Below are 26,056 nucleotides of genomic sequence, written 5' to 3'. Positions count from 1 at the left end.
AAGGAACAGCTCACCCTGTGATTAAGTCTGGCACCTCCTTTCACTGCCATACCCTGCTCTGCCCCGACTCTCGAGCCTATTTCGAGTAATAAGAGCTCCAAACACACACTGAGGGCTGTGCATCTTGAGACAGCACCTTTCCTGAGGTACACACTCACTATGATTTCCATGTCACTGGTAACTGTCAGGGAGCTGCATGGAGGTTTAGAAGTAAGCCATCATTAGCTCAGAAATAATCACACTGATAAAGGCTCTGCTGCACTTTGAAGTTTACCTTGCTCTGTTGCTCTCCACACCACAGAGCATCTGCAGAATGGAGTCCCGCTGAAAAGTCTGCTTGGAAAATTACTGAGCAGTCAGTCCTTCTCCTAATATCTTGTTAAAAATGAATGTTTCTAGACTAGAAAGCAAGCACACTCCGAATAAAGATCAAAGCCTTTGAAGTTTCTTTGAAAATCTTTTCAAGTAGTTGCAGTTCTATAATCTCTTGTAACAGCGAAGGCTATTCCAAAATATTTCCTAACTCATCAACAACATGAATCTGGCTTCCTCTTAACTATTAGCAGAGACTTTTGCATTGATTCTCCCCAAATAATGAGCCAATTTTGTTACAGACCCATTATCTTTTAACATAACAGGCTAATGAAAAAAGATCCATTCAGAACCTGGCAGCAGTTTAACAGTGGAGACAGAGCTGCTATCCCTCATTTTCCATCTTCCAGAAATGATGGCTCAGTGTTTTGGCCTTTATACTTCCAAGTGTCAGGGAAGTTTTGAGGCTGGGTTTAACAATGACAAAAAGCTGGGACCTGGTTCAAACTTATGTGCTGATGTATATGTTCATTATTATCTAATGGCCATCAAATGGAGATGCATCATTGCTACTGGGCACTGAGTCTGGTAAGTTTATGGCTGCTCTGTGTTTATATCCTATGATTATCTTCATGTCCTTCTACTTGCACCATGAGTTCATCCATATATCCACACTTCTCATGGTTTCATGCTGTATTACACAACACGCTTGGTTGTTTTTTTTTTTTACTTGAAAGCAAAATCAGTGTAGAATTTTAACTGCAACTATTAAAAACTTAGAACTTAATGTAAAAGTAACACTGCCCAGTGGTTCAGCCTAATTAGAAATAGCCTGAAGGTTTTTACTTCCTGATACTACAATGAGCTTTAAAGGAAAAAACCCTCCTCTTGCTGTCTGTAGTGCTGCTACTGGATTAAGCAGCACTATGCAAGAAGAGATTGACTGAGCCATCCTCATGATTAAGTTCAAGGGATTAATATTTCAGTTCAGTTGTTTTTCCTTTAAACATTTTCTCCAAAGTTCATATTAACACTGACTGCTGCTTACTTAGGCAACTCTCTAATTACCCATCAAATTTAAATGACCCATGCAGAAAACTTTATTTCAGTGATGTTCAGCAAACATCTCATAATGCAAAAATCGACATACAGGGTATATCATCAAACCAGATCAACAGGACAAAGCCCATCCCACTGCTGCCCAGAGCAGTTTGAACTCATGCCTGGTAAAGCACATCCCCAAAGTTCACAGTAGTCTACAGGACAGTGATTGGCTTTAATGGGGTTTGGATGTACAATTTGGATCTACAATCATACAAATATAGATGCAAACAGACCAGGTCAAGTGAAGGGACTGCTGGCACAAAAGGGCATGAAATGCTTGCTCCTGACCCAGCAGAGATCTGGGAGTAATCATAATCTGCCTCACAAAGGAGAGGTGCAAAAGTTGTGTTTCAGTGGCTCAGGGTTCTCACCTGAAAATCACTCTCATTTCAATTTAAGCAAACTGCAAAGTGTGAAGGAGTCTGGGAAAAGGGAGAAGGTTGCGGCTTAAAATCCAAGCCTGCTCCAGCAGACAAGAGATAACAACTTCCCACAGAGAAGGGCAGATGCCTTTCTCCTGTCCAGACCTTGCTGTCTCTGTGTACAACCCCATCTGGGTTTCTGTCCAGCACCTGGAACTGCCACCCTATTCATGCTGCATCCCAAGCAGCCTCACACCCTCATGTCAGGTGTGCTGGGATATGTCCAGGGAGGATCTGTGACAGAAAATGTGTGTCACAGGGCCTGTGTGTGAGTCTGTGCCACGGAACACTTCCCTCTTGCCAAGGATCAGGCATCTGAAAGTCCTCTTGAACACATCTCTTCAAGAGATTGCCACTGAGCTCTGTGGTCAGACCTTGCTGTGGCCAGGAAAAGGGATACACTAATTCCTTAGAAGCCAGCAGAGACAGGAGGATAAGGGACACCACAACTTTGAACTTCCTGAGAATCAGTTCCTCTGGTGCCTCTGTCCCTGCTGAGCTCAGTGGGCACAAGAAGGTCACTCTGGGGCTCCCCACACCTCAAACCTACCACAGGAACCCTGAGCTTTTCACTGACATCTCTGTGAGCTGGAGCTGCTCCCTGGCTTCTCTCCTCCTCAAGTTAATAGAATTCATCAAAGTTCACCAGAGGGTCAAGGCTGAACTGAGATGAATCTCATGGAACTTCACTAAGCCCTTTGCTTTTTTTTCCACTGAGAGGCATGCCATCAAAATGCCTAACACGATCCCCCTAGAGCTCCACTTTGTTTTTAATCTGATTTCATTTATGTGTATCACTATTGGTAGCTTCTCTCTTGGAAAACCTTATTTAAGGAAAAAAAACCCACTAGCAGTAGAACAAAACTCTTTCTATTTCAAGAACTTATCTTTTTAATGCTCTATCAGTGTTTTATTATTATTTTGGTACTTGACATCTTCCAAAAACATTAACAAGTTCTTGAGAGGTCTTACAGATTTACAGTGTATTCTCTGATGCCAATTCTGATCACAACCTAGCTGAAGATAAGTTTAATGAACACTAGAAAAATAAAGGCCTTTCATAAGTGATCAAGTGACTTGAAGAAGCAAAAGATTACTTCAAAAACACATGTTTCTTTGAGCCCTATTTTAAAAATGTGTAGAATACACATCTCCATTGAGGATAACAGAAATTCATCTGGAACTTAGGGAGTATTTGTTTCAAATGATGGTGACTGAGATTATTAACTTGCAAAAACACCTTTTAGAACAAGGACTATAAAATGTCATCTTTTCCCCATCTTGTGGAAATCTATTTCGTATTAGAGAAATACAGACAGACATTGGATTATTCTGAGTTAGCTACAGAAGTTATTCCTCAAAAATTTGTATCACTTAAGTTATTTAAACTTTCTTACATATCAATTAGTTTGAAATAATAAGTCTTTAGGCTATCCATTAATTGCAGCACTGTTGGCACGATCTGTATTTAAAATTATGCAATGAAAATTAAGCTGAAGCACCAAGCTGTCTTGGCTAACAAAAAAAGCTTTCCTCAGCCCTTCGGATAGAGGAGGAGAGATAATAGGGGCACTGAATTCACAGGAGAACTCTTTCTCAGTTTACAATTCTCTCCTGTCACACAGTGACACCATGGAAGCCACAAGCTTAAGAATCCCCGTGTTGAACTCGCAGTGTTGCTTTTCCGTGCATCCATTTTCTGATCGATTGGCATGGCTGCTCTCAGGCAAAAGGGAAAAGAGCTCCTGTGATTAATGCAGAGGAAAGGCAGCACACACAGAACCTGGAGGAGAGCTGCTTCAGGAGATTCTGCACAGGATAATTACAAATGCAATGGATGGGCAATGTAAATTGTTAAGTTACTCCTTCAGAACTCAGGGGGAGGCTGTTTGCAGAGGAATAAGTGGTCCATACATCAGGAGAAGACACCAATTTTAATTTCTCCTGCTGTTATGGCTTGAGGCTCTCCAAGAAGCCTCCAACCCACGCTTTTTATCTTCCTGTCTTTGCAGAGCAGATCTAAGGACAACTGAACTACTCTTGCCTGATCATATTTTGCTTCACAGATACACTGAGGCTACACTTTGGCATTTGTCCCATTCCCTTTGGGCTGGTTCCTGCTGGCACCTGTCAGAGGCACAGCAGGGAGTGCCACGTCTGGCACAGCAGCACTGACCAAGGAAGGGAGTTTAAAAAGTGCAGCCATCCCTTGGTAGGTGTTATTTTCCCAAAACCTCCATGCCTGCAGCGCAGATGAGTCAAAGATAACACTCAGCTGGTTCAAACAGATCTTGGGAATGGCATCTTCCTGCCACAGAAATTAGAATAAGAGCAGCTGAAATATTCTGATGGAGGGAACTATACTTGGGAGAGAAACTTCTTTAAATCAGACCAGCCACTGCAGCTCACTCCCTGTCAGCCTCTGCCTGCTCCACCAGCAGCTCCCTGTCTCCTGCATCCTATGGTTAATTGTACTTTCAAATAAGGAAAAGCAGAGCACCCTCCTACTAATATTAATGAGCTCTAGGGAGGAAACAAGGGTGAATACTGAGTCAGTCCTCTTGTGGCAGGTCTGTGTGCTTGTGGATGCATAGACACACACATAAAAAAGGGAAGACATCTGAATATTTTTCAGTACATCAATATAATGACTCCACTGGCATAAACACGGGTTTTGGTGGAAAAAACATCATGTTACTGAAATATTCATACAAAAGTTTGTTCATGGAGGACAGATACAAAAAGGATCTTTGGTGAGATATTTATAAAACATCTGTACTTTTTTGTGAGCTCCAGCACACTGTGGAGAGGGAATTGCTCAAGGTCTCTGGGCAATGACAGAATTGGACATGAAAACACTGTGGGCACTGACACACAACTGGGTGGTGAAGCTTTACTTACTTGCCCAAAACAACTTTTCAAAAAGGAATTCAGGAGGGCACAGAATATTTCAACTGCTGAGCAGGCAACATCCACATTTACAGTACGTCCTCTCTACTGGTGATTGGATGGTTAAACAGACACCTCTTCCCATAAAGGATGTGAACCTGCTGACTGCTTTTCCACATTAAATCAATTCCTGCAGTAGCCAACAGAGAGGACCCTGGTCTGTGTAAATCCTCAAACATGGTTTATATCACTGAATTAAATCTGCTTGTGAGTTGCAACCATTACATGGCAGCTGATATTACAAGAAAGTAACTCCAGTCTTAGAAAAAAAAGATCGCTTCAAAAGTAAAAACGCTAAGCAATAATTTAAAAATTGGAATTAATTTTCAACCAATTAGCACTTTCAAGAGGGAGCTGCAGTAGTGCCTGTTTGAATACAAATGGGAATGAAGGGTACTCCAGGCCAAGAGGAGGCGTTAACACTGACATGGAACTGGGGAGAAGTCACTGCAGAATTTATTCCTTTATGGCATGGAAAGCACAAGCCCCTGCTCAGAATTACAATGATCCCCTGGCAGAAAGACTGACAGTGAGTTATCATTCCCAGGAGCTCCCACAGTTTCCATGCTCCTTGGCATTGCAGGCTGCTCTCTGCCCCCTCCAGCAGCATCCAAGCTATGTGATGTGGATTACTGAAATAACAGGGAAACATTTAATTGCTGCAAGTCAATCCCACCAGGAAAACCGATTTCTGAAACTTGACCTCTGCTCTGGAAACTGAACCTGCAAAATTTTCAGCAGAAAGGAGCATTTTGAGAGCAGAAATACTACAGTGGGATCTCACTGACCTATATAACACCCTGCAGAATAAACCTGATCCAAACGGGCACTTCCACATTTACTAATAGAAATAATCTCAAGGAGGCCCACAGATGAGTGACTGTAAGCTGTTTCTAGAAATGCTACCCTTCAGTATCAGCAGACTGTGAAATAATTTGCCCTATAAGCCCCACACCATATGTTTTATTCAGGCATTAACACCTCCTTTGTGAAAATAAAGCTGTCAGGATAAGAGGCAGCACGGTGCAGTATCATCCCCACAGGCCATGCAGTAGCTGAACCTGGAGGCTGAAGTTGTACTGTGAAGAACTCTGGATGTGTGCAACAGCTACCAAAAGACTTACAAAATTCTAGGTTTAGGAAAAAGCATAGCTTGATCCCAGACACACTTGCATATGGTTGAAGCCTCACTGAAAAACTCTCTCATGCACTTAAGTGCCTATTTGAAACACAGCTTAAAGGGCGAGAAAAGTGCAGCCTTAGCTTTTTAGGTCCTACTTTTTAGAGTTCTTAAAAGCCATTCCTACCCAGCAAAAAATCCCAGTGCAAAAGTACAGAATAAAAAAAAAGCTGCAGGTTCAGACTAGACTTGTAAGTCTACATTCTTTTCCTTCTGTTTCAAAATTTTGTCTACTGCTGACAAACAAAACTGTAAGCTCTTCCTGTAGCTGTCTAACATTTAGTCACTAGAGGATTCAAACAGCTCCTGAATGAAGCTGTAATTTAGGTAATTTCTCTAGGTTTCTGCATAGCTATTAGCATGGCTTAGAAGGATTTTGTGCCTCTCCTGCACAGAAATATTCTCTGAGGTGATCAGTTTTGTTCAGCCCAAAGCCAGAGGTTTACTCCACCACAGCAGGAGCTGAGATATTCCTTTCTGGCCTGCAGGAAAAATTTACTCCCTTCTTCTGCCCTGCCTGCCCTCCCCTATCCTGGTACTTCACAGCATCCCAAATGCCTTGTCCTGTGTATGTAACAGTGACAGCTTAGAACAGAAAGGGGTGGAAAAAAAATGTTTTTTCATATCAATCATTCTCATGTTTGCTTTGGTGTGCTGGATTCCTTCTCCCCATTCTGGAGCTCCCTGAGTACTCAGTGCCAATCCATTTTGTTTCCCAGTTTCCATGCACAGGTAGGGTGCACTGAATGACAATTCCACCATGCAGAGCTTCTCCTAATCCTTTACACAGCCTATGAGGCTGCACTCGTGAGAGTAGGATGAAGCCAGTGGTGTAATGAGGAGTTACTTCTCACTAGAGGAGGTTCTCTCTGGGGTCTGATTTCCTTTTAACTGTGCAGGAGCAATTGGATTTGCTTGGGTTCCCAGCATCCTCCCAAGATATCCTAACTCGACCCAGGCAGGTGATATGAGGCCTCATATTATTTAAAATATGACAAGAACAGAGTTTAAACAAGTTCTTCTGGTTTTTTTCAAATGTTCAGTGAGCTGTTTCAAGGCAGCTCATCTCTATTCCCATCCTCCTGCTTTTCAGGAAAGGAAGACAGCACATCCCTCAGGAACAGAAATCAATATTCTCCTGTCACTTAAACACAAACAACAAAGAAATCCCAGTCCCCTAGTGAGTAATTGCCAGTTTAATCTTGCCATCTTCAGTAAGTCACTCCTTTGAATACTGTGGAGGTGCCAACATATTCATTATGGGCTCTGCTTTCTTTTGTCACAACCACTGTGCTCAGGAAACACACATTTAGTTCCCTTGCCTGTGTCCAAGAGGAAAACAGCACTCATGAAATCAAGGCCCCACCTCACAGTTTTAACCTCTGACTCTGCCACAATCAGAGAACTAAACAATACTTGCAATTGTGTTATTTTTAACAAGCATATGAGAAAAATGTTCACTTATTATGCAACAGTAAAAACCTTTAAATAATAATGATGTGAATCTACACATGAGGAATATGTTGGGGTCTGTGTGAGCAGAGGCAGGTGATTCACAGAAAGAAAAGCCTGACAAATCAAATTACAATCACTTCATAAATCAAACTTAGCACTTGCTGAGTCCCGCAAAGCACAGGACTCAATTTGTGTTGTGCAAGGCACAGTTCGAACACCCAGAGTTGGTTCCTCCTTCCTTGTCAGTGCATGTCCATAGAAAGGGACATGATCAGTATTGAAAAACCCAAACAATACCCCCAGACAGGCTTAGAGAACAAATACAGCCCTCACTGAGAACCATGGCAGTTCTCTCCCCAAACAAGCAAAGCAGATCAAAGCAATCCAGAAGAAAAGAGGTGAAATAGTTAATAAAACCACAAAGCAAGCAGGATTCCCTGATTTAGTGACAAAGGTGTGTGATGACTGCTACCCCTTGACAGTGACAGCCCAAGCCCTCCTGGCATGGCTGTGTTTGCAGGAGGATACAGGAAGTTTGCTTATACATAATCATGTCTCCTGATGAACACACCTGAAATAATATTCCATTCCATCACCATCTTTAATCATGAGCCCTTCCATAAAGCAGTGAAGAAAACTCCCTTACTTTAATCTACTTTCATCTTTCTTCCAGGAATTGGCTGCCTTTCCTCAACTGTCTTCTGTTCCTCCTCCCTGAAAAATTCACCCTCTTCCCTTAAAGTCTTCCCCTTTAGGCTTCACTAATCCTGTTTAACTGATCCTCATTCATCAATCCTTTCTCTTTGTACCCCAGTTCTTCCTTCTGCTGTGATGCCCTGGTTAATCCCGTCTTCATCCTGTACTCTGGTGTCCCCGGTGACAAATCCTTAATTTATCTACTTGGTAAGCTTAATCTTCAGAGGTACCCAGAATTCCTGCCTTCAACACCTTTCCCCACCTCCCACTTCTACATTCAGATGCTCTCAATTCCTACCCCCACATTAATCAATCTTCTTTACCTCTTCAGAGAGGAATTTCACAGTGCCTGGTGTTCTGATCTGAGAGTACTGCAGCTACTGTGAGCAGAGAACAGAGGATATTCCCATGACCCAAAGGGCTGTGGCAAGAAAGCTGGGACAATCATGCTGTTACACACAGCCCCTGATGGCTGCACTGAGGTGGGGCAGAAGCAGCAATAAATAAAACAGGCAGGGAGACAATGGGGTGGGGTATGATCCGAAGAAGGCACAAATCGCTTTCGCAGTATCGAAGGGATGTCATGGTCAGTGGCAGCTCATGTTATGCAGCTAGCAGGTAATAATCAGGGCTAGAATTGCTCAAAGATTTCAGAAAAACCACCAGGCAGTTAATCGTGGATGGTCCTGACTTGGTTTTGACATGTAAAATGAAAACAACATCAGCATTACTGGATAAAAAGGGGAATTTTTCACTCACTTTCACTATAGTCTCATATTCCATTTCTACTTCTGTTTTTCCTCTACTTCTTGTTCTTCTATGCTCTTTAAAACAAAACCAAGGATCATTTCAATTTGAGGTGATTAACAATTACTCTAAGCTGAAATGACATAATTCTGTGCATTACAGAAAAGCAACATCTCTTAAATCTATGCACTTAATGAAAAACAAAAGATTACTTCATGCTTCTGTGTGCTGGCTCATTAATATTTGACTAGGTACATATTAGTCAGAGAAACAGTCTATTTATCACAACCTGTCACTCCATGCTACAAGAGGACAATATTCCAGCTGTGTTATGAGGGAGATCCAGCTTTAGTTGAAGTTGCAGCTTATGCAGGTTGCAAGAAGTGTCACTTTTTTCTGGGAAAGGGAAGGAAGTGTGTCTGAAGGGAAAAACGAGCATCAGCCATGCCACCTGAAGTATGTGCTGGAAGAGACACCCCTGGCCTCAGACTGTGATCATGCCTAATGTCCTGAACTCAGGGCAGTTTGGATGGAAAACCTCCAAGGACATCCCCAAGTGGTCACAGGAGTGGTGCTGCTCCAGCCTCTTCCCTTGGAGTCAGTCTTGAACGAGCGCCTGAGCAGGAAATGTGTGGGACACGCTGCTCATGGAGGTGTTACCACTGTTCTCTCACCTTTGTCCCCAGCTGGTGCTTATCTCTGGAGCTGAAACTTGTGTTTGGCAGTTCAAGGATCAGCAGGAGTGTCAGATTGTCCCAAAGTCCCTGGAGTGCTCCAGGATTGTCAGATTGTCCCAAAGCCCCTGACGTGCTCCGGCTGCTCGGAGCTGACTCACTGGGACAGCATCATGCACCGCTCTGAGCACCCTGAACTCAAACTCTCTCTCTTGGAGAGGTCTAAGGTCTGGAGTAGGGAAGTCCTGAAGGTAATCCAGCACCAACCAAAAAGACATAAGTTTGTTCCTCAGTTTTTGCAGTTACTAAAAGATGGTTATGAAATTATAGCCAGGTAATGAAAAAAATAGGTGATTTTTTTGGTTGTTGCTAAGTGCAGTCCTTGAACAGCACTGTCCTGCCATTTTCAAGTGGCTGCAGCATGTTCCCTTCTCTGTTGTGTTAAATTATTGTGGTAACTGTCTTGTCTTACTCTAAAATCAGTGTTATTTCAGCATTTAGTGATTTACTGCTCCATATGGTAGCAATTGCATGAGTCTATCACTGAACTTGGTTCTTTTGCAGAGATTTTATCACAGCTCTCTCATGACAGAGTTGGTGCCACCAAAATCTTGACACTTCCCACATGACATACTTTATCTTTTATCATGTATTTTGGACATTTTGGAGCTGCAGTGGCATCCCCTGTCACATGCAGGTGACACACAGGTGACAGCCAGCCACAGAATAATTGTGTGTGAGCTCACTGAGGTAACCTGTGCTTTGTCTTAGGTGTCAAGTTTGTTATGAATGAAACTGAAAATGGAAACCTTTAAAAAGAAATACAAACAGACAATAACACAAAGTAAAGCTTCTCATTTCATATGTAAAGATGAAATAGCTTAGAAACAGAGGTAGTACTTTTAATATTTGTTACAAAACATTTCCTCTCAAAGCATTTTCTGAAACTGAATACAATTATTGAGTCACTTCCTTGGTAATGGGTGAAGAAGCAGAACAATATGTCTGAGCACTGTGTCCTCATTTTACTTCCATGCAGATTCATAAATGACTTCTAATTGAGTCACAATGCAGGCAGAAAATACCATTAGCTAACAACTGGCTGGATTTGATTGAAATGCTGTGTTAGGGAACCTATGCCACCTTATAATGCTGTATTGCAGCAGGTGAATGAATTGCATTTGATTTATGTTCTCCTTGAAGTCTTTCTCACCGTGGCAGCAGTGGGCTGTAAAGCTACAGCATTAACACTGACACAAAGGGTGTTAGGAGATACATGTGGGGCATAGGATGCTCAGGAAATGGGTGCCAGTGGCAGCTTGCACCATCTTGACATGCAAAATGAACCTGAAATATTAGCTGAGGAAGCAGAAGGTGACAGTTTGTAGCAGAAAAAAACCATAGTAGCAAAGAAGGTGAGATGTAAAGTGAAATAAGAAAGCTCCTTTGTTTTGCACAGTTTGTTATGGCTCCTCCTGATGCACTTCATTTTTCTGCCCCTTTCATCTATGTACTCCACTGGTTCTGTGCTCCCACTGACAGACAAATCAGATAAAGCAACTCACAGAAAATTGGCAATTTTTACAAAATTACATGTAAGTTTGCAGCACACAAACATTTTGTTGCTGGGGATGTTGGCCTAGTTCCTTCAGTGAGGTTTGGAACTACTGAAAACAGGTTAAGATTTGATTACAAATTCCCTTAAAACCAGTCTTGGAAAACACTAGTTTGGGCAGCATTAATACTTTTCTTTTGGCACAGTTTTTAGGCAGCCTCCCTGTTAAAGGGCACATTTTGGTTTGGGAAGAGGTTTGTGTATTTGTGTGATGTGCTCACACACCAGGATTTGGGTGTGCAAAGGAGGCCCACATTTGCCAATATCCAGACTTTACCTACCTGCAGGATGAACATCAGAAATAAGTAAACATTTCAACAAAAGCAACGTTCAAAAATGGTAACAAATCCCCCTCTACTTAACCAAACTGAAGAATTTCCCCCTTGATTATTTATCAAAACACAGTCCACAGAAAGTAACAGAGATATCTGGGTAGCATGAATTCCACAGGCAGAGGAAATTACAGGGTTACCGGACACAGCCACTTAGCTGTGAGTAGGGTATGCACCACTCAAAACCTCTTTTTTAATTGAGCTTTTAACAATATAGTCTGAGCACCTGCACCACTGGGATGCTCCTGATATTTACCACTGGGGTGCTCACTAGTTTGGGAGTGCAGGCATGGCCTTGCAGTAAGAAGAAGTCAGAGAGAAGCATAGGCATTAAAACAAACACTGAATTTTTCAAGCTCTTTTCTATTCTGATGGTCATGACTGTACGTGCAAAATTAAATTGCCTGGTTTTGAAAATGCCTGAGCAACTTCTTGATTCTGATGTGAGCAGAACCTTTCTGTTTGTACAGACATTACATTAAGCAGCTCTTTATGAAATCTCTAACACAGAGGTAGTAAAACACAGAAAATATATACAATATCCCAAATCATAAAGCAGCCATGTATCTGTTGCTTTTATTAGTGCTGAGACAACATTTTAGGGAAGACACACACACAGAAACCAGACTGCAGAAGAACACTGGTGATAAGAGGGAGTGTTAAAACACTATCTGCTATTCATAGTCACTGTCTACCTAATGCTGCTTTCCCAGAAGCTTTCTGAGACACCAGAAATCAATCCAGTAAATGTTTAAGCTTTTAAAATATTGAAGCTGAATATAATCTGGTTTATCTGATGGTCCTGGATGTGTCCTCACCTGTGCAAAGGGCCACAAAAAAGCTGCACTTTGTATTTCTGGCTTCTAAGCTGTCATGAAAAGCTGTGTTGTGTTCTCAGTTATTGTGCTATTACTGTAAAGAACTACTGCCACAATTAGTCAAGATTTCTCTTCTTGCTGGCACATAGAATTAGGGCATACAATCTTGTCAGTCCCCACAATAAATTGTGCTGATCTAACACCTCCAATCAACTCTTATAATGGGATTGTTCTTCACAATTATCCTTTAAAACCACAACGAAGACATGTGTCTCAGGGAGAAGAAAAGGAAATAGTGCCTATCCACAAGAGCTGCCTCACAGCACATGGTTTAGTTCCCTCAATAATTCATACACCTCTCAGCTGTTCAGCAACTCGTGGTGCTCTGGCTCTGCCTTTGGCAGAGTTGGCAGAGTTTTCTGAGACCACAGCAGCAAAAACCACCACGTTAAAGAGAGTGGGAAAGATTTGTAAGAGCAGTTTGAGGGGAAATGGAAAAACTTTAAGCATTGGTACAATTGAAGTGAGGTAAGATTTTTAGAAATGAAACATTCCTGCCTAGTGCCTTTTCCTTTTTCTGTACTGTACTTGCTCTCACCAAGGGTCCACCTGACTAAAGGTTACTTCTCTGGGGGGGCAACTCTTGTCAAACTCTGGCCAGCTGCAGGAGAAGCAAGTGTTCACTGGCCACTAAACTGGGGCAAAGCCCAAACCTTCTGGAAAACAGCACATTGTCTCCAACGGACCAAGAAAAACTTTCTTGCTCTTTCTTGCCTAAATTTCTAAGCCATGACTCCTTTTCAGACTTTGTTTCCAGTTGTGTTGTGTGTTGTGGAGTTCATCTTCAATAAGAAGTGCCAGATATGGTTTTGGCTCTTTTTCTGTAGGTATCTACTAACAGAAGATGAATTGCCAAACCAAGAAAACAGAAAAGCCAGGGGCAAGGGATGTGCTTTCCCATTGGTGTTATCTACAGCAGGGTGGCACACACACTTAGGACAAAATCTATCTCATGGCAACATAGAAACAGCACAAAACATTTAAGGCAGCATCTTGTATTCATGTTTTGCAAGCTGTAAAACCCAATTATATTCTCATCTTCCCTGGACCAGAAAAGAACCTTCACATCCGTATCACAGACACAGCACAGATCTAGATTTTTTTACCAACTGATCCAAGACTTCCAAGACTGACTGTGTAGTACCCAGAGGAAGAAATGCAGGAGGAAGAGCTTGGTCCTGGCTTAGTCTCACTCAGTGAAAACAATAAAAAAAAATATTCAGATAAATTCTACTCCGTGTCTAGAGCACACATTCCAATATTCCTTTGATACAGATGAAGGCTCTCAATATTTCATGGTAAGCAGTGCTGAATTCTCACTCAGATTTTAAACTTCCAGTGTTACAAGACATTTATATGTATATATGTACAAAAGCATAGCAAGGACCAGGGAGAACCTCTGTCCTCTGAGGTGAACCATAAAATAAAGAGAAATCAGCTTAACTCCACCTTAAACCCAGCCTCCTGTCCACACAGTGCATCAATTTAAAATAAGGTATCCAGTACCCAAAGCTGGAGCTGCCTGCCTGATGGCTGAGCTAAGCATGAGCTAACCCAGTTATTTCTGCAAGAACACAGCCTGCAGCAGTGTCCTGCCATGGCTCCCCCTTCCCTCTGTCCTCAGAGTAAACAGGTCACAGGGAGGAATGCCTGAAAGCTTTCCAGTGAAATGTATTCATTGCCCCAATTCAGCAAATGTTCCACTGCATTTCATTGCTTTAAAGTGTAGAGTGGGAATTAGGAACTGTGAAAGTAAATTCTCTTCAGGGGATGTAAAGGACCTGGTCCTGTGATCCTCATGGTGAGACAGAATCACAGAATAGTTTGAGCTTGAAGGGACCTCTGGAGATTATGCAGTCCAACCCCCTGTCCAGGCATGGTCACCTGGAGCAGGTGACACAGGAAGGTGTCCAGGTGGGTCTGGGATGTCTCCACAGAGGGAGACTCCACAGCCTCTCTGGGGAGCTGTTCCAGTGCTCTGCCACCTTCAGTGTAAAGTTCTTCCTCATGTTAAGGTGTAACCTCTTGTGTTTCAGTTCATGGCCACTGCTCCTCATCCTCTCTCTGGGCACCACTGAAAAGAGTCTGGCACCTTCCTTGGCATCTCTTTGAGATATTTATGTGGATTCATGTGATCCCCTCTCCGTTCTCTTTTCTCCAGACTAAACAGGCCCAGTGTCTCCTCAAAACAGACCCCTCATCATCTTTGTGGCCTCCACAGGACCCTCTCCAGTAGCTACTTGCCTCAGAAATCGCCTTTCTGGAAATGATACTCAAAATGGGAAGACTGCAAACTAAAGAAAATACTCATCCTATCCCAAAATGTTGTTCTAAATCACACCTATTCAAAAGGATTCCAGTAACATCTTTGGAAAGATTATGTACAAATGCCAGACAAACTGAGACAAGCATCAGGCTGAGAATGGACATCTCACTGATTCAGCACCTTGTGCAAATGAAATAGTTTATTTGTCTTATCCCACAAACTGCTTTCCTTTGCAACCTTCCTCAATTCATTTCACTGCCAAGGTCTCAACTCTCCCATCTGCAAAACTGCATGAAATACAAGTTACTGGTTCAGACTTTAGTACTATTAGAAGTGGAAAGCAATAGCATGCTCTTGTCTTACAGACAAGCATGATAGCTTAGGCAATTTTAGAGCCTTCTCTGTATTAAATATAACAGATTGCACAGTTTTCTCTGGAATAAAAGGAGCTTTATTTCCTAAGAACATTCTAAATCCAAATCCTTTCCCTAATGAAGTGTCAGATGAAAGGATCTTCTTCACAAACACATCAAGAAAATGTCATCTCCCAAAATTTCATTAAACATTAAATGACTGTGAATTAACAAACAAAAAATGTTGATATCTTTTTGAAAAATTGTTATTAGTTCCATTTACTTGCTAAGACAGAATACATATGACAATTAGTTCTTCAAATGCCTACATGGGGGAAATCCCTTCTGTCCTGATGCTCTGCACTCCATGATAAGCTCATTTATTTTTGTCTAAGAACACATATTCAGCTTCATTCCTTTCTGAAACCAGAGTTAGCCTGAGACAGATAATGGAGCTGCTGCTAATAAACCCAAGATGTTTTAGCATCAATTTGCTGAATGGAAAATCCTGCTTATTTTCAACTAATTTAGTACAGCAGTACCTGTTTAAGATCAATTCACAGCAGACTATTTCCTATTTATTGCTAATTAAAATCACGGATTTCCTGTTCCAAACAGCATATAAGCCTGAAAAATTAACTCCAACCCAGTGTGCTATTGACTCAGCTGGGGCATTAGATCTAGATTTACCACCTCATCCCAAGGTTTATAAGAACAGCTACTCTCAGGAATGACAAATCAGCCAGAGGGAAATCAGGTGTGGAGGGAAACCAGGAGGCAATGGCTGAGATTTGTGTTCTCAGGGTTATGGAGTGCAGAATGGCTCAGCTGTGCTTTTCTCCCCAGCCTGAAGTACCAAGAGCACACAGACTGGAACTCTCCCTTGGCACAGTAAATCTGAGGACCACCCTGCCTTTCTGCCTCAATTCAGCCCTTTCCGGCCTTGGAGAGAATAATACTCCAGCTGTGTGCCAAGGGGATATCTGCAGATGCCATCTGGGCTTAACCTTATCCACCCACACTTCTCTTGTCAGGTCCCCACAAAAATGTTTTCAACTGATTGTGCTGGGCAGAAACAGGTCAATTCTTTCTCTTCTGGAACACAGTTCAGCCAGGAAAGCACACAAGCTTGGGAACAGCTATGAAAAATGGAAATATTGGAGTGGTCCTGAATTAAGGATGATCCCACCCAGTGCTTTCAGAGCATTCATGTCCCTGAGATTTGAGACTGCCTGAATGCTGAGTTCCCAGGAAAGCAGCACCTGCTGGGCTCCATGTAATCATACCAAACTTCAGAGGGTAGAGAGAAGGGCTGTGCCATCCCTGTCTCCTTAATCCACATAAACTGATAGAAGATGCACTTACAGCAGGGAAATGCTTATTAATAAATCAACCTTTTTTTTTTTTTTCCCCCACAAAATCTTTGCCTCATTCCCACATCAAAAGTCTAAAATCTGCTCAGGGTCATTCTAGGGTGATTTAATCAATCACAGCAGCCTGGATCTGATTTCCACCCACACCATGTCAAGAGTGACACAGAAAGGTAAAAGCTCTCTAGGAAGGAGCCCTGCAGACCTCAGGACAGGCACCTCTCCAGAGCTTTGGCAAACCAGATACCAACAAATGCTTTTTTATTGGCACCAAATCCACCAAAGCCTCAGTGAGACAGAGATAACCCTCCTCTGAAGTTTTATTTCACGCCCCCAGATAAATAAGTTGCCCTGAGCACTGCATATGTGGACAGTTTTAAACTCCAACCATCAACTGCTATGAAAAATAACATTAATTTTTGTTTCTGTTTTTTTAGTTTTTGAAAGATGTTGAAGATCATTCTGGAAGATCTCGTCTAGAAGTAACATTCAATAGGAATTATTAGTGCCCAACTATGTTAGTAGCATTTTCCTTGACACCCCAAAAATACTTATTCAAACAGCTTTCCCAGTCAGTCATTTCTTAATTTCTTAGTTAGATTGTTTGTTTTTAAACAATTCTTGGTGATAGTAATAACATTGCAAAAACCAGGATAGATGTGTAATTAATGAAACTATTGTGTTTAATATGTTTAGTAAGTGAGAAGTACTTCAAGTTGTCTTTCATTGTACAAGTGCCTAATTCCTGCTCAAATATTTCTATAATTTTTTTGGTTGAAAACTGTGTTTAAGAAGTAACTGGGCAGGGACTGTCTGTTTGTGAGAGGCCCCTGCAGAACCAGCCAAGGGTTTTAGGGTCTCTATTCCTGCACTAAGCTACTGCCAGTGCATGAATATTATCATTTCTTGAAGAGATGGAGTCCTACTAATACCTGAAAAAAATACAAGAGGCTGAAATGCTCTTGTATTTCATATTGACTCAGGGCCCAGATTTTTTACAGATGGAGGACTTCAGTTCAAATTTATGGATGACTTAAATTGGTGGAGCTAAAGCAGACAGCATCCTTAGCAATCCTCCTTTTCTCTCCCCGTGATGATGCCATTCTTGCAGACATGGCTGAGCAAATTCTGCATCTGCTTGTTAGCTGCTGTAGCTTAAATTAATTAAGTGCATGAATGTAATCTGCTGCCAAGTGGAATTCACATTAACAGGCAGGACTACAAATAAGGAAGAAAGTTGGGGTCACTTATCTCACTGCAGGGGAGGGAAGGGCAGAAAGCTGAGGTGAGTGCTGGAGCCAGCTCACTTGGGACACCGTTCTGTGAGGATCAGAGAACCAGAACCCACAGACTGCTGCTCACTTCTGACCAAACAGCAGTCTCACTTATTGCAGCAGTTCAAGCTGCCTGGCAAGCTGATAAAACCAGCAGTGCTGATACTGTCAAAGAGGGAATTATGAAGTGGTGGGGGCAGTTCCCTCCCCCTGGGGCAAATCTGAGCCCCTGCTGGAGAAGGGCTGGAAGTCTTGAAGGTGTTTAGTGGCAACTTCCCCCAGGCTCTGGGGCACTGCCCCAGCTGGGGTTAGTTCTGAGCTCAGCAGCACAATCCACTGACAACATGCAGAAATAATGGGAAGTGATATGAATGCAAGCAAATATTTGCCATAACACTTATTCTATCTGCATTTCTTATTAAAATAATGCAATCAAATTAATAATGATAAATATAAATATTAATGTGTTGATATTTAGATGATAAAATGTAGTTTTATTGTTCAGAGAACTAAGCTGCTCCTTTTTTCTGCTGCCTTGAAACAGCCCTTTGTTTATCTTCATCTTGTTTTTCAGCATAACTTATTTATTGACAGCATGTCAAGGGAGAAACCTAATTTCTAAGGACATTTTCCAATTAACTTTCCTAATTAAAAATAAAAGTTAGACACAATTGGTTTGTAAATAGCATTATCCAAACCCCCAAAAATGAATAGATTCTGGGATATGACTGAGAATACACCTACACAAGCAGATCAGAAATGTTCCCCATCTTCCATCTCCAGGTGTTACAGAAGTTGTGTGGCATTCTGAACATCTGCTCCTTTCCTGCCTGCTTTGGAAACAATGACATTTGCTCCCAAAGTCTGTAACATTATTAGGGAATTGCTGCTCCCTTTGGTTCCTGTTAGACAGTGCTCACATGGAAGTTTGCACTTCCAGCTAAGGGCTTTAATGAGTTTTAAGTCTGGTCTGGATATGAACCTGTAACAAGAGTCTGTGCTGTGATCCAGCTTCATGAATTTCTGCAAGAATCCAGTAATATCCCAGGAAATGCCTGCTGCTGTGCTGATTCAAACCTCTGCCATTCAGACTGAGAACTTCAGCAAGTATTCACAGTTTCAGCAGCAACCATGATTTTGTCTTGAGTCCCCTCAATGAAGTTTGTGCATGGCTTTCAAATTCTGTCTTTGAACTTAAACCAGACACAGGAATTGAAACCTAGAGATCACATTGTCATGTCTGACTTGGTGATCAATTAGAAACAGACTCACCCCACGGAACAGTTCACGAGAACTGGGAAAATATTTAAATGAAATAAAGTCAAAGAAGATGGTTGCAAACCACTTTAAAGCCCTGAAATTACTTATTTCCCCAGCGCATTTATGGCAGTGAATAACCACACTCTGTGGATGCAAGAGCCTTTCACATCTAAAAATAACTTGCACTGTGCACTCATCACAAATCTAGATATACTCAAGGCAGCCTGGAGTCGCAGATCAATTTATAATACTTATGTAAAATAAATTAATAAAATAATCTTAAAGCAAAATTAGATGTTCTACTTGCTCCATATATTGTGGACATAGGCCATGAGTTATTGCAAAATTTTTCTGAGACAGACTAATTTAGACTAATGTACTTAGCAGTTTCAGTACTAAAAATACATTTTTTTTTCTCATATATTGAAAATACAAGGGAATACATTTATCATATATTTAGCAGGTATAAACACCTGGCTCCTGCTCTCATCCTGACAATCTTACAGCTTCACACCCACTTTTAAGCAGCACTTTCCCTCCTTTAGTACTAGAGGAACAGATAAATGTGCTTTGATGTATTTGCTGTGCAAGAAGAGTAGTTTCTATGTTCCCATAAAGTGCTTTCAGAAATAATAATGATAATAATAATTAAAATAATGACAAAAGAAGCTGTAAACTCCAGTAGGGCCTGGCTGTAACTGGAGAAACCAAATGACTCTGGGTTTTGAAGACAATTAGTCCCCACACGGTTTAAATTAGTGTGTTTGTGTACAGACAGCAGCATTGTATTCTGATTTTGTGGTGCTGATTTTCACTGCATGAGTCACAGCTTGGGAAGGCAGCTGAGGAAACCTGATGGCTTCCATGCTCCACAGCAATTCCTTGTGTCAGAGGACAAATGCTGCTTCTGTTCACACAAGGTATGAGGGAACCTCTCTGCTGCTGGTTTGGCATGTGTTAAATCCATTTTGCAGATAGCATGGAACCTGGAACCCATAAATCTGCCTTTCCCCTTTCTCGTTTTCCATAAAGGGGAAACTCTGACTTCATTGTTAATGCAGTCAACTAGGAAAACTTGAGCAGACCACAAAACTCCTTTCTGGGATTGGTGGTTTCAAAACAGGACTGGGAACCATCAGAATTGGATTCTAATTGTCATGCCCAGAATTTGCTCTGAAAGATGCTTAAGCCAAAGATTTCAAACATTGACACCTAAAGTAAGGCAGCAAAATGCAAGTCAACCAAGCAAAGCCTTCAGTGCGCAAAAAACCCCTGCATTTGTTTGAGCTGGAAGCACCACAAGGAAGTCTCATCATACATAGTTTTCCTTTTTGGAATTGTCTATTGATTTTTTTTCAGACCCACACGTTTAAAACTCACAGCTAAATTTGTCTTGACAGTGTCATTTCAAGTGAGCTACAAATATCTTCTATTTTCTAGGTTAAACTTCAGAGACTTTTAAAAGCAGACTGCTTCAAAAGCTAGGTTTCCTCAAAAACACATCCTAGGGTAATAAATATCTGGAATCTCTCTTTCTAGGAAAAATTGACCATAATGACCAGGGTTTTTTTGTTATCTTCCATCTCATTTACACCTGCTCTGAACTCCAGTGGAGTCTTGGCCATTCACTGACATGTGAGTATCCACTGAGAGATTAAAGCAATCCATGAAACTCCATGGACTGCACTGACAAACAGCTGACTCCCAGACTGGCAGTAGTGGCCATAAAGGTTCCTAGACTCAAACCTCTCTTCCTTTTGGGTTTTCCCTGCCAGGATTGCTGTGATTGCAGGTGAGCCTCCTGCAGTCCCTGCTCCTGTTGCCAAGGTCACCTTTGCAGAGCTCTATTTGCATCCAGCTGACGTTGATTCATGTTGCCAGATGGCAAAGGACAAAGCACAATCGCTCAACACAACATGTGACCTACTTATACTCCCAACAATCTGCTGCCTAATACTTGGGAAATGCACAGAGACTCTGATTAAAATTTTAATTTTGTTTCATAGTTGGCCCACATGTGGCATGTACATTTTGCATCCCAGATACATCTGCTCCAGCAGGGCAGTCGCGTGATGCCTCTGTCTTCCTTCTGAAACAGGGCCTGTAATGTGTAAGTGCCACGTCCTTATTTCCTAAAGGCACTCTCAAAAGTAATTACAAGTTATTGGTTTACATATGGACAGCTCATGAAGAGCCAGGCACTCTCATGCTGGCACCATATAAAGAAATAGTGACAGTAATGTGTCTGCTCTTGAGAAGGAGAATAAAGACACCATACAGACAAAATTCATGGAGGGTTCCTAATCAGATCTTCGGGACATCATGGGGAAACTCTCTGTGCATGCTCAAAGTCACAGATATATTTACAGGATTATCAGGATGAGAGAATTGCTGCAATAATTAACTCCAGTGTGAAGGTATGTGAGAATAATGGAAGTGACATCTGGTTACTGCAGGCCAGATTCCCCAAATGGCCCAGGGCTTTAGGAGTGCCACGACTGCCAGGCTGGCTCAGACCCACAGCTGAGCCTCTGCCCTTGGCTGGCACCAGGTGCTGTCCAAAGGAAAGAGAGTTCTAGAGCAGACAGAGATAAAATAATTCCCACCTTCAAGCACACCTTCCTGGTCCTAATCTCTCAAACACTGGCCTAAGTCCTGTAATTAAGTTTTAGTTCCTGTCAAAGTATCAGTCAACTAGAACTTCAGTGCTGAAAACATTTAATTTCTGAAGTGGTCTCCAATCCCATTTTGAATCTCCTCAGCTTTTGACAGATTTTTTCAAGGGCTTGGCACCAATAAATGAAGTGGAACTGCTAAAAGTCTCAAGTATTCAGCAGTTCCTCTTGTGAAAGTTCACCACCAGACCCTCAGAGAGTTCAGTGGTGTGTGAATCTGGGCACACACAACTCAGTAACTCTCCTAAATGAAAACAGAGTGCTTGTTAAAACACAAATCCTTCAGGCCATGAGAAAACTTAACCCAAAAAGCTTGCAGAGAAGCAAGTCTGACATTATATTTTAAACTGAGGAGGAGGTGACAGATCCTGGTTGGAAACCATCCCATCACATATCAGTACTGTTTACCTGGGGAAAGTGAGAAGGGAAAGACAAACACAGGGATAAGCAGTGTAGACACTGCTGATGAGGTGATTATAGGTGCAGAGTAAGTGAAAATAATAGGCAGACCATTGCCTAAAATAAAAATTTATCAGCAAACCAAATATTTTATTACTGAATAAAGATTTGCAGGGCTACACTCAGGATATATCATTACATTATCTGTGTGCCAAACATGGTGGTTTTCAGCAAGAAGTTCCCAGGACTGGGAAGATGACTAGAAAGGATATTGCAGTTGTGGATGGAACAGAAAACAGAAATATTTTACAATCAAAACAAACAGAAAAAAAAGAAGCTCATGAGTTTGTATCTATTACTTTCTCTTTTATGCTCTATAGGAAAGACCTACATGGGAAAGTAGTATGTCTTAAAGTTCTATTCCTTTGCCATAAATTAAGTTTGCAGAGAGAAAAGAATCCAAAGGAAGAAGCAATAAATAACATTTATGTCATTATTGAGGAAAGCACAACAGTTCTGGAAAAAAAACCAAGCACCACTTTTTAAAAAGAAAAATCAGAGAAATCCTTTCTTCCTTTTAGATCAAAGGAAGCTCAAACATAGATTTTAAGGCAAGCCTTATTTATGCATAGATTGGATCTTTAACTATCCATAGAACAATAACTTGTATGAAGTATTTGTATGAAGTTTAATGTAATATTAAGAGTACTGTGTCATACCAGACACAAGTGTCTTTGTCCTGAGCAGTACATCAGACTCTGGGAAAAGCTGATCCCCACAGCACAAGTGACAACTCTCACTGTGTCCATCTGGAGGAGCTGATTCCACAGCTCCTGTTTCACACCAACCTTTTTGTACAGAATGTCTTCACCTGCAGGCACCAAGCACACATCTGGAGCCCGCTTTGGGCTGTGACCCTGTTACAAATTTCAGGTCCCTTCTTGTCCTCAACCCACAGTGAAGCTCCCACAGCTTTGCAGAGACAGAGCTTGCCCAAAGAACCAGAGCTGAGCTGACCTTCCTGCAGGAACAGTGCTCCTGCAAGGATACATAACATTTTAGTGCATTAAAATCTCCCTGGGCCTTGAGCCCATCAGGGCTCAGCAGTGGCATCACAAACACATCCCAGCCCTGACTGAGTGAATCAAAGAGGCTGCTCAGCACAGAACAACTTCCTCCTCTGCTGACTCTGATTGCTTTTTGACTTAAAAGTCCGTGGAGGGGGTAAAGTGTCTGTTTAATTTGCTGTCCTGTGGGAAAGGGGCCAAGGTATCTGTGACACTATGCTGTGGTGGGAAATTGTTTGCTCTGCAGTTTATAAGCAAGATGCCATAAAAAACAAACAATTGAAGAGAGTCTCCTTGAATGAGAACAAAGTACACAGAGATGCTTCATTAGAAGTTACATTCCCTGATCCTTCTGCTGTCAAATCTGCTGTTTTTTAGGTTTTTTTCCCTCTTTGGTTCATCTTAAAAATTAATTATCTTTCAATCTTTCATAGAAAACATGAGTTGCTACCGTTATGTTAACAATACTTTGAAGAAAAAGGTCTTTTTGGGGGCAAGTCTGTCTCCTAAAGGAAAGAGATAAATTTAGTAAAACTCATCCTTGCTTGCTCTTTAGATCCTTCCAACAGGAGTTTCCAACTGCTATACATTCACTGAATAATCACAAAAGGGAAAAAAATCTCTTAAATAGAATGGAACTGAGGTAAACTAAGAGGAGCAATACAATTGAAGAGCTTTGTTTGGGTTAGTGCTCCGGTTTGTTTTTTTGGAAGAGTTAGATGGATAATATTCAGGATAGCTCTTTATTTAAGGAAGGGAGCACACACCATAAATTAGAAAGTATAAATATTTAAAGGTTTGCTGAAAGTATACACAACCAACCTATTATGGCTGAACTGCTTTTTCTAGGCAATAGCTACAATAGATGTCCTTAAAAGTGATCCCTTGATGTAACACTGGGCAAAGGCCAAAAGAAACTTTCTTCCATAATGGTGCACTACGGAATTCTTTATTTTAAAGTGCCACATGGAATGTCTAAATTAAGTCATAGCAGCAAAAAATTTATGGTATTCAAACTGTTTGCTTGGGCATGCAGTTCCATGGCATCACCCTGTTAATCACACTGGAGATAAACAGCTCTTCCCAGATTCCTGACTCCAGTGACAACTGCTCTGGAGCTATCATGCCTGATGCCAGCTCTGCTCAGAGCTGCTCCCTTCACCACAAGTTTGGATGTGCTTTTAGGGTTGTAAGGGAGAGTAAGCCAAAAGGGGGGAAAAAAGTGCCCAAAGTCCCATAGCTTAGTAGCAGGAATTTCAAACAGTTCCCAATTTGGAAATTGCTGAGAACAAGGACACAACCAAAGCCAGTGTGTGGGAGCAGGTACCTGGAAAAAGCACAGTTTAGTGAGTCTGAAAAAATCACTGGGATAGTGAAGGACAAAGGCAAGTGGGGAAGATAACAGGAGGAGTTTTTTCCTCTTTCTGTAACAGTTACAGAATTAAAAGATGTGGCCTGTCTACCATGTGATTTTTTCAAGTCACAAGCACTCCTTTAAGATTGCTCTGCTTCGTCTCTCTGCTGTTCCCTGGGAATTGAGAGCGCTGTGCCTGTGTCCCGACATGCACCAGTACCAGGCAGGATTCACCTGCAATCACAAACACTTCCCTTCCCTCTCACACCTTGTCATTTCCCATCAGCTGGGAGCTGGGCTGATGGCTCACCCTGCACAGCTCTGCTCAGGGAAGCAGAGAATGTTTCTCTTCACAAGCCAAGGAGCACAGCCTTGATTTGGGTCTTTGCACAGCCCTGGGCACAGTGGGGAGGGACCTGCAGGGAGGCACCCACAGCACTCCTAGAGCTGTCCAATGTACCACCCATGGTGCAGGACATCTTCCAGGGATGGACCTGGTCTGCTTGCAGACTGAAACTGAGCACTGGCATCCATTTTCCAGTCCATGTGCCATTTTACACTTCTATATCCCAGCCTTTCTCTTTACTTTGCTGGTAAAGCGATGCCGCCCAATTTTCCATGGTGGTTCATACTTTGCTGAGATTATTTTTTTTTTTTCTGAATAAAAGTTTCTTCAAACAGCTTGTAGGTGAAACAGACAATGAGCAACAGAAAATCAATTTTGCGCTCACAGCATTAAAAAGCAAAACTTAAATTTAAACCTATCTTTAACTTGTTTTCACAAGCAAAATCACAGATGAAATACAACCTTTCTTCTTGACAATAAAAACTATTTTCCCTTACTTAGTTACTCTTCCAATTTTAGATTTAAAATCTTAGTAAAGATACCTGACTGATCAAAACACAGATCTGCTCCATTCTAAAGGAATGCAGTAGAAATGGCCATCAGTAAAGCTCAGATGAGAAGAAAGAAAACACAAACCTCTGTCTGTCAAAAAGCACCACAATACATCCCAGAGCCTTTTGTGCAAATTGAATCATTCTTCTCATAGTAATTCTTATAAAATAAAATAATTTCATCTGATGGAATGCAAGGTAAAGTTCACTTCTTGTCTCTGCAGATGAGTGGTTACTAGAATGTCAATTTTCACTCTTTAAAAGAGGGTTGTCTTTAACTTAACATCATGATTACAGTCTGAATTTCTCTTTTAAAATGTCAGTTTTCTCAAAAACATTCCTGAATTAACAAAATGCAAACGTAAATCATTTAGTCCCAGCTTTCACAACTGTTCCTTGTTTTTTGTTATTAAATGTATATAAAGATATATGTCCATTCTCTAATGAATGCAACAGTAAAAGAGTTTATTCCTTCTGATTTGAAGGCACACAATGCAACTCATAAATCTTATTTAAACTTTAGATTCACCAGTTTGGGGTAATTGAAGCTACCTTGGAACAGCCTGTACAGAGCACCTTGGCACTGCTTTCTATTGCCAGGCAATGGAACATGGAAATTTGCTCCCAATTTTCCTCTCCCTCCTGTCTCTCCAAGCATTCCTTTCCTCAACACCACCTACAAACTGTCCATATCCTCATTTTCTGAGGCACTTCCTTCCTTCTATTCTCAATGCTTCCTTTTCCCTGGGAGCTGAGGAATGTATTCTAACATAACCA

General features: G+C 41.6%; 1 protein-coding gene across 4 annotated transcripts in view; it reads right to left on the bottom strand.

The window, feature by feature from the left end:
- The window catches only part of PLCB1 (phospholipase C beta 1), a 331,098-nt gene that overhangs the window by 11,672 nt on the left and 293,370 nt on the right, over positions 1-26,056 (bottom strand). For 2 of the 4 annotated variants that reach the window (XM_033055243.2, XM_033055242.2), the window contains exon 32: positions 8,878-8,942. The exons of the other annotated variants lie outside the window; for them this stretch is intronic. In XM_033055243.2, coding sequence (XP_032911134.1) covers positions 8,904-8,942 — 39 coding nt within the window. In that variant the 3' untranslated portion in view covers positions 8,878-8,903. The remainder of the gene's footprint in view (positions 1-8,877; positions 8,943-26,056) is intronic. 4 annotated transcript variants of the gene reach the window in all.

This window comes from Catharus ustulatus, chromosome 3 (genome assembly GCF_009819885.2).
Source record: "Catharus ustulatus isolate bCatUst1 chromosome 3, bCatUst1.pri.v2, whole genome shotgun sequence".
Classification (NCBI taxonomy): Eukaryota; Metazoa; Chordata; class Aves; order Passeriformes; family Turdidae; genus Catharus; species Catharus ustulatus.
Note: the sequence above shows the minus strand (reverse complement) of the source record. Positions and strands in the feature narration are given on the sequence as shown.